Source organism: Poromitra crassiceps (genome assembly GCF_964638095.1).
Source record: "Poromitra crassiceps genome assembly, chromosome: 5".
NCBI classification, from domain to species: Eukaryota; Metazoa; Chordata; class Actinopteri; order Beryciformes; family Melamphaidae; genus Poromitra; species Poromitra crassiceps.
In genome coordinates this window covers 51,768,202-51,778,201 of record NC_139642.1, presented here as the reverse complement: position 1 = coordinate 51,778,201, position 10,000 = coordinate 51,768,202, and the positions used below count along the sequence as shown (strand labels likewise).

General features: G+C 46.1%; 1 protein-coding gene across 1 annotated transcript in view; it reads right to left on the bottom strand.

Annotated features, from left to right (window-relative positions):
• Positions 1 to 8,894: 8,894 nt before the first annotated feature.
• Positions 8,895 to 10,000, bottom strand: part of meis3 (myeloid ecotropic viral integration site 3) — a gene marked incomplete at both ends in the record, with an annotated part of 13,461 nt that continues 12,355 nt past the window's right edge. The window contains one exon of the mRNA XM_083637010.1: positions 8,895 to 9,091. Within this exon, the coding sequence (XP_083493136.1) occupies positions 8,895 to 9,091 (197 nt within the window). The remainder of the gene's footprint in view (positions 9,092 to 10,000) is intronic.

The following is a 10,000-nucleotide window of genomic DNA, read 5'->3' as shown; positions in this document are numbered from 1 at the left end:
CCAATAAATAGTCAAAATCAGAACACATAAATGGCTGTTGCAATTATCTAAAGGCCTAAATATAATGGATGAGGTTTATTTATATCCAATTGTCCACAAAATATCAAAATGATGAACAATATTCAACAAATTGCAATCCCCCCCCCCCCCCTTTTATTTTATTTTTAATACCCCAAGTTAATATGCTATCACTTTACTTGCCGATTATAAGGCCACTGGTAGCGGATCAACTTTTCTTACAATATAACCTAGGAAAACACTCGAAAATGACATTCAATTTAATACCGTGACCCATAAAGTAGTAATTATGCCCCAGACATTTTGTGTGTATTGCATGCAATTCTTTTAATAATTAGCGTTCACTCGCATTGTGCTTATTATGCCCTCGTGCTGCCAAACATGCCTTGTAACACTTGTACACTTTTACTGTTCAATCAGGGTAGAGTCAGATGGACACAGCAACTGCTTGTCATGTCCTGTCCCGTCTTGTCCCCCTCTGTCACTTGTCTCTGTGTGTGTACGTCCCTTTGTCTTTAGTGCGGCTTTTCAGCGGCTGTCACCATCTAACAGCTTGCCTCTGTCAGTGGATTGTTACCGGGCCGTTCACACACCCTCAATATAACTTTCTCCCATCCTCTCTCCCTCTCTCTCTCTCTCTCTCTCTCTCTCTCCCCCTCTCTCTCTCTCTCTCTCTTTCTCTCTCATTCTCATTTTTGTTCCTTGCCATGCTTTGATTGCCTCTCTCTCTCTCTCTCTTTCAGTCCCACCCTCTATTCACCTTCCCTTCCCTGCTGCCCTCTCCATTCCTTTCTTCCCCCCTTTTTCCTCCATCCCTCCCCCTCGTCTCTCCCACTTGTCTGAACTCTGACAGGTGTGTAATTGAATGATTAATGATCACCAGACTAACGCCCCCCCCCCACACACACACACACAGACACACACACACACACACACACACACACACACACACACACGCTGTGTGTTAAAATGGGGTTGCATAAATGTATGCACACACACACATTGTACATGTGCTGACACACAGCGGCACGCACATTTCCACATCACACACACGTGTATTCATTTTGCCTCAATAACCCGACGCTCGCTCAAACGGTGAAATTCAAACCAGTAGGAGTCGTGAAATGACGGAGACATTATAGGGAATGTAGCAATACACCGAACTCAATATGTCTGAAACCAAAGATGTCCTGTGTAACACAAGCACTGCACCAGTCCTGCAATGGAGCGCCGTAAGTGATGACAAAAGACAGTTAAAATCTACAGATTGTTCCATCTTAACTGAATTTCATATAGATTTTACAATACATATTTCCCCCCCAGATATATGTTACCAGATATCATATATTTTTCTCCTGATTTTTCGAAGATTCGACCAAAAGTCTCTGTCAAACACCACCTCCCTATGCACAACCCACACATATCATGACATGCAGACAAAATGCACAGTTGCACAGTTCAAGCCCAGCCCCCCCAGTTCTCCTGTCAGCATACAGGCAGATTTTATGCGTTATAGTTCCCACTGTCTAATGGAGTGTGTGTTGGCGACAGAATGGGCTGGCGGCGGGGTAAATCTATCTGAACCAATCACAAGCTGAAGATATGACTGTGTGAATGACTGCAGCACTCTGATGTCTGTGTGTAACCTCGGCGCCATTGATTTCTCGCCTTCATCTCCAGATCCTTGCCTGGGGGACGTGATGTTGCAGGACCGTCCATTTAGAGATCACTGCGTTTCAAATAGCTGACAGGTTTTCTCATAAGAACTGTAATATCAGTCAGTTAGGAAAGCAGTGGGCTCTCTTTCATATAGGTTCGGCAGATGAGGAAAGGAATTGTTTGTTGTGCTGTGAGAGAAACTAAAATTGAAACATTAATGTTATGTTCTGCCGTCCTTCGTCGGATTTTGTCTGTAGAAAAATGACTTCAATTTCTGTTCTCTTTTTTTTTATATCCAGAGATCATGAAAGAATTGGAGAAAAGTTGGCACATTTTTGTACAAAGCTTGGAGAATTTGTCTCGGAGTATGTTGTCCTACACAACTGCAGTGATGTGTACAGTATGGAGAACATGCCCGAGTGTCTAGTCTACACTTATATTCAGGTTATGTTTATCTGTATAACTGTTGCAGTCCAGTTTGAGGGCATCCATTATGCTTAAGCACACCTCTAAATAAGAAGCTGTCATTTGGGTTTAACAGGTATGTAGAGTTGAGTGTCATCAGCACAGCGATGAAAAGTAACGCCAAATCCACAGATGATTTCTCCCAGAGGTAACATATGAAGATAAAGAATAACGACGACGGCCCCGGAATTGAGCCTTGAGGTACATCAGAGTTCACGCTACCATCCTGGGAGGTGGTATTGTTGTGGAAATGCGAACGGCGTTTGGATTGAGACAAATGTTCTTGTGATTATTATATACGGCCGTGTCACAGAAAGGACGAGCGAGCCGCTGCTGCACAAACAAGTGCATGAGGAAGTGAGAGAGAGAGCGAGAGAGGGGCCCCGTCCTGACAAGACAAGGCAGAGGAGTGTGTGGAGGGGGGGGGGGGGCGGGGGGGAGAAATGAAAAGTGGAGGGGTGCCGGGGTCAGGACCCGCAGTGCCAGGGAGAACAGCCATTTCCTGTTGACCCCCGGCCGAACTCCGGCCCCTGACCTCTCCTGCTTCGGGGGCGGGGTGGAGGAGGTATTCATGGTTGGGCTGCGTGTGTTTGGGGTGAATGTTGGATGCCAGAGGACGGGGTTGTGAATGGGTGTTTTAGGGCTGGGGAGCAAGGAGGGGCTATACGGGATGGGGGAGGGGCTATATGGGAAGGAGGAGGGGCTAAATGGGATGAGGGAGGGGTTATATGGGATGGGGGAGGGGCTATATGGGACGCGGAGAGGTGAAGGTTATGGATAAGGAGAACATCATGTGGTTGAGAGGGGAACGGCCTGGTCATCAGAATAAAACGGCGTTGTTTCTACAATCCACGGATACGAGAAATGGCGACGTTTATGAACCAAAAATACGTTGCGTAGCATAGAATATTTCTAGATCCGTGTATATCAACATTATAGAGTCTGCTATTGAAATAACGCAGTGGCCAGTAAGGGCGTTGTGGTTGAGGTGGATGGCGAGCATAAACACTTTCCTTTCACACCGGAGAGCTGTTCGCATCCCGGCATGTTCAAAGTCTAACCATAACTTCGCATTTAACGTTGTTGTTATTTAAGCCTAACCCAAAGCATAATCCTTAACCAAGTTGTTTTACTTGCCTAAACATTCAAGATTCAAGATTCAAGATTTTTATTGTCACTCCATGGTACAAGTATCACGTGTGAAATTCTTGTGCTGTGGACTCCGTTTACGACATAGTACAAATAGGCAACAAGCAATGAGCAATAAGAAATAGGCATCAATAAGCAATACTAAGCAGCAATAGGCAATAAGGCAGAATAGCGATAAGACAAGTCAGTGGCATATTCATTGCACATAGGTGCACATGTCATGTGCATACGTTAGACAGACATTTTAAATTCGACGTATTTGACATGCAGTGCAAATAGCATGTACCTTATTAAACATACAATTAAACATTAGGCATTGTGCATACGTTAGACGTGTTCAGACATTTTAAATTCGACGTATTTGACATACAGGTGCAAATAGCATGTACCTTGTTAAACATACAATTAAACATTAGGCATACATAATGGTAGCAGCTGCAGTACGGTACGGTACGGCTACTACACTATTTGCGTATGTTAAGGAGTCTCGTGGCCTGCGGGAAGAAACTGTTCCTCAAGCGATTTGTGCGTGCTATTGGAACCCTGTATCTCCTCCCTGAGGGTAGCAGGGAGAACAGGCTGTTGTGGGGATGGTTTGTGTCTTTGATGATCTTCAGGGACCTCCTGAGGCACCGCTGGTTATACAGTTCATGCAGTTCTGGCAACTCACATCCTGTTACGTGCTGGGCCGCGCGCCTCACCCTCCGTAGCGCCCTGCGGTCCATGGTGGTACAGTTCCCGTATCAGGTGGTGAAGCAGCCAGTCAGCAGGCTTTCAATGGTGCCTCTGTAGAAGTCTGTGAGGATTTCTTTCCTTAGCCCAAATTTCTTCAGGCGCCTGAGTCCGTGTATTCGCTGTTGGGCCTTTTTGACAACAGTGGCGGTGTGGCCGGCCCAGGTCAGGTCCTGGTGGATGTTGACTCCCAGGTACTTGAAGCTGTCCACCCTTTCCACCACTGTGCCGTTGATGGTGATTGGGGGGTGTGCGCCCCCCCCTCTCCTGTAGTCCACAATGATCTCCTTGGTCTTGGAGACGTTCAGGGAGAGGTGGTTGTCCTGGCACCATTGTTCCAGGACCCTCACCTCCTCTCTGTAGGCCGTCTCGTCGTCCCCCGAGATCAGCCCCACGACTGCTGTGTCGTCTGCAAACTTCACGATGGTGTTTGAAGTTTGAGTCGCCACGCAGTCGTGGGTGTAGAGGTCGTACCAGAAGGGGCTGGAGACGCACCCCTGGGGCGCTCCTATGCTGATGGTCAGTGGGGAGGAGGTGAGGTTGCCCACCCTCACCACCTGGCGGCGGTCTGTCAGGAAGTCCAGGATCCAGTCGCACATCGCTGTGTTTAGTCCCAGGTCCCTGAGTTTGCATACCAGCCTGGAGGGTACTATGGTGTTGAATGCTGAGCTGTAGTCCACGAACAGCATTCTGACATAGGTGTCCTTCCCCTCCAGGTGGGACAGGGCAGTGTGTAGCACGACATAACCAAAGTTGTTAAAGTTGTTTTATTTGCGTTTTTAACGTTGGAAAGGCAGCCAGTTATTCAAATTAACCGCCGTTTTGTTTCAAATTTACATTCAGATTGTAGGTTTGCAGACACGTAAAATGCTAACATTCTACTCTGGCGACTGGATTGAGGGGCGAGGGGTTGTGAGGGAGGAGAACAGAGAGGTCGGGTGTAAGTGGCCGAGTGTGTTTCTTGGCGGGCCATCCCGGCCATGTCCTCTTTAATCGGAGGTGAAGTTTAAATAAAGAAGGGGAGAATGGAAAAAGGACATTTTCACATGAAATTTAAAGGTTATTGATATTATTAATCATGATAACTTTCTTTATCTGAGACACCCAAATTTACACAGGTGGTGCTGGAGAAAGTATTCCCAGAATGAAACTTGACTTTATGGGCCCGCTGTCTGACTTGTGAAAACAACGTCCCTATTATTGCTCATTCTGTAACCCCCCCCCCCGACCCCCCTCCCCAACATACACACACACACACACACACACACACACACACACACACACACACACACACACACACACACACACACACACACACACACACCCACACACACACACACACACACACACACACACACACACACACACACACACACACACACACACACACACACACACACACACACACACACACACACCCACACACACACACACACACACACACACACACACACACACACACACACACACACACACACACACACACAGACCCACACACACACACACACACAATTCCAGAGTTCAGGGTCCCAGGAAAACTCTTCTGGTTGACCTACTACTACTACTCCACCCAACTCACACAGATTTTAACTTTCTGTTGAAAAGTGGATGTTCTTTTCTCCCACACTTTAGACAGCGATGGAGTTTCTCTTCTTCAGACGGCCATGCTGAGACCATATCTGTGCTGCAAAGTGTTCAAAATGTCTGCCTTGTTTTGTCTTCCTGTGATCATCCTGCCTGGGTGACAGATCACTGCGTCTGGGCCCTGCAGCCCCCGGCAGGCTGGAACAGATCGTCACAGGAAGGAATGGATAGAGGTATGTAGATGGGAGAGTGAAGCATGGCTGAAAGGAGCGAGATGACACTATTTTGAGGATAGCAAATGGTTTTGATAACGGTTCATTATGAGTCTTTTGAATTGTAGCTAGACATCTCTTTTTCGTCGACTGAAAATGATCCAGTCCCTCCAGGATGTGTGTGTGTGTGTGTGTGTGTGTGTGTGTGTGTGTGTGTGTGTGCGTGTGTGTGTGCGTGTGTGTGTGCGCGCGCGCGTCCGTGCGTGCTTGTGTGTGATGCGATCAAAAGGGCTTGATTTTGCAACAACTTTTCTTAAAAATTGTAATGCAATTTGTGTTTAAAGTTTTGTGATATTTTTGTGGTAAAATGGCATGAACTGTCAAAAATTGCAAGTTGAGGAAAACAATTATTCCCCCCCCCCCACACACACACACACTACTTGGCAACTTTTGAACTTCTGTTTTTTTTCTCTCTTTTTTTTGCAGTAAAATTGGTTGAATTTGCAATAATTATTGCAATTGCAAAACAAGTTCAGGGTTGAGATGAGCAGCAAAACAGAGTGAGAAGTAAAGCTTTGAGAGAGGAACACAGGCACAGTCTGTTTTCTTCAAAGCATGCACTTGCTTTACTGTGCATTTCCCCAGACACTTGTTTGAGCTTGTCAGCATTTTGGAAATCTATAAATAATTGAAGAGTTTGCATTGTTTTTGGGACTATTGTGTAATTGTTATTCCATTTAATTTGTGTCTGCAATGCTGAAGAAGGCCTGTTTGCTGAAACGTTTGTTGCTGCTGCTGCTTGTGAAAGGACGTTTGTTCCCTCTTCTAAACAGAGATATAACAAAGAAACTATGATCAAAACAGTATCTTCTACATTTTCTAACTGTGTTAACGTCTTATAAATGAAATAATGTTGAAGTTTAACAATTCATCAGTTTGCTGGGGACCCCCTGGAACCCCCTCAAGGACCCCTGGTGGTCCCCGGACACCATGTTGAGAACCTCTGATTTATACGAAAATGTTGCAAATTCTTACTTTTAACCCCGACATCCGTCACACAACACGCACTCATGCACGCTCAAACAGATGACCAGTGACAACAGCCTTACAAAACAGAGGTTTTAATACTATAATCATAACATCATAGTCGTCATAACTATATATTTCCCGTCATTCAGAAATGGACTCTGGAGCAGACTCGTACAGTGGAGAAGGAGCAGAATGTTTAGAAGAGTCCTTTCCTTTGGCTGCAGCTCCCCTCACACTGCTGTCACAAACACTGGACTAGAAATGCTTACAGAGATGTGTGTGTGCGTGTGTGTGTGTGTGTGTGTGTGTGTGTGTGTGTGTGTGTGACGTGTGTGTGTGTGTGTGTGTGATGTGTGTGTGTGTGTGTTTGTGATGTGTGTGTGTGTGTGTGTGTGTGTGTGTGTGTGTGTTTACATGGCTTTCCGTGTACTGTGTGTTGACGATCCTAAGGTAAGCGACACCTCTTGGCGTCTGGGTTGAGGAGGTCAGTGCTACACTGTACGAGAGCGAGCGAGGCAGACATGAAGTCATTCGTCGTGTTTAGCTTCATGCTGAGGAGGAGCACTAAATATTCAACAAGCTCACGTGAAGCTGCATCCGCCCGGAGTGGCACGCATAAATACAAACACGCATAAATACAAAAATAGATTAAGAAAAAACTCAAATCAGCTTTAAATAAAGTGTGAGTGTGTGTGTGTGTGTGTGTGTGTGTGTGTGTGTGTGTGTGTGTGTGTGTGCGTGTGTGTGTGTGCGTGCGTGTGCGTGCGTGCGTGCGCAGCCCACTCGACCAGAATAAAACGTGGGCATTTTACTTGTACAACCTCGATGTCAATTTGAAACGAAACGTCTGCCTTTTACATTTCTAAAAACGTGCCATTTTACGTCTCTGCAAACCTACAATCTCTACGTAAATTTGAAACAACTTGAAACTTGAAAACCTTGCTGCCTTTCCGATGTTGAACGCAAATAAAACAACTTGAGCCACGTTGGTCATGTTTAGGCAAGTAGAACAACTTGGTTAAGATTAGGATTATGGTTTGGGTTATGCTTAAATAGCAAAAACGTTAAATGTGACTTATGGTTGAAATATGGATGTTGGAAACGCTGGGGATCGAACACGGCCCTCCAGTGTGAAAGGCCAGTGTTTGCACCCTCCATCCACCCCGGCCACACTGCCCCTATTGGCCACCGCGCTAATAGCAGACTCTAAGGTTGATTTACACGTATCTACACACGTGATATGCAACATGCTTTTGGTGCAGAGGCGTGATATGCTACGTATCCATGGGTCGCAGAAACGTCGTACAAGGCCAATGTTTTATTCTGGCAACCAGGCTGGTGTGTACAGCCTTGTGTGTGTGTGTGTGTGTGTGTGTGTGTGTGTGTGTGTGTGTGTGTGTGTGTGTGCGTGTCTGCATGCATGTGTGTGTGTGTGTTTCTTTGACAGTCACGTGTGCAGGAAGACAGGGAGCAGGGAAGAAGGCGCGGTCAGAGGATCGAGTCCCGTCCGGTGACGTCCCTGGGCTGTGTGGACTCTTCACGGCCGAAGGCAGAAATATGAACCCGTCTGTCCGGTCGTCCGTCTTCTCGCAGTATCAGCAGGCATGATGGGAAGTGTAGTTTTAAAGCATGTGTCTCGCCCACAGGACACAGTGGAGGGTTTGGAAAGGAGGAAGCACTTCTACTCTGAAAGAGGTATGGCTTAAACCTACGGTTCAGACTGTGTGGGTGTGTGTAGGTGTGTGGGTGTGTGTAGGCGTGTGTGTGTGTGTGTGTGTGTGTGTGTGTGTGTGTGTGTGTGTGTGTGTGTGTGTGTGTGTGTGTGTGTGTGTGTTAGCAAGTGGAGGATGTGAGCAGCTACATCGAGGTCAGTGTCTTTCAGGGGGAATGTAAACTTTCAGAGCAATGTGTCTTTTTCTTCTAAATAGTGTATGCGTCATTACACATACGCAGGCGTGCACACACACACACACACACACACACACACACACACACACACACACACACATACACACACTCACACTCACACACACCCTCCCCCAGCAGCTAGTGTGCATGTATGTCCAGTCCCTGCGCGAGCAGCGGTTCGGCGGGGTGCGCGTGTGGCGGGGGGTGGAGCAGCATGGCGGCGTGCGGGTGCGGGCCCGGGTAGGGGTGGAGAGAGGGTCCGGGGTGGGGAGGGTACCCCGGTTGGGACAGCAGAGCGCCGGGGTAGTCGCCTGGCAGAGACATACCCTGGAGACCTGGGGGAGAGAAAGACAGAGGGGGGAATGCATTTTCATTGTGGGCAAAGACACAATAATTTTCATAGTGAAATGGAATATTGTTATTGTGGGGGAATAGCAGATATGCAGAAGCGTACTGTCACAGTCTCATATAATCCTCATTCAAGCAAACTGCCCTAGGTACTGTAGCTTATGAGATGTGACTTAGATACTGTAGCTTATGACATGTGACTTAGGTACTGTAGCTTATGAGATGTGACTTAGGTACTGTAGCTTATGACATGTGACTTAGGTACTGTAGCTTGTGACATGTGACTTAGGTACTGTAGCTTATGACATGTGACTTAGGTACTGTATCTTATGACATGTGACTTAGGTACTGTAGCTTATGACATGTGACTTAGGTACTGTAGCTTATGACATGTGACTATCTTATGACATGTGACTTAGGTACTGTAGCTTATGACATGTGACTTAGGTACTGTAGCTTATGACATGTGACTTAGGTACTGTATCTTATGACATGTGACTTAGGTACTGTATCTTATGACATGTGACTTAGGTACTGTATCTTATGACATGTGACTTAGGTACTGTAGCTTATGACATGTGACTTAGGTACTGTAGCTTATGACATGTGACTTAGGTACTGTAGCTTATGACATGTGACCTGCAAGGGTGGAAGCAACAAATTGCAATTAGTCTTGTCAAAGTAAAGGAGTAGCTTTTTTGTACTCATTGTAGTAATTTTACTTTGGCAAGGCAAATTTATTTGTATAGCACATTTCATACACAGAGGCAATTCAAAGTGCTTTACATCAAATAGCTAAAAAGAAAAGCGCATACAGAAATAAAAAAAGTCAGAAAAAAGTCAGATTAACAAAATAATAAACAATAAAAACAAATCCTGAAGGTCACTGCACAATT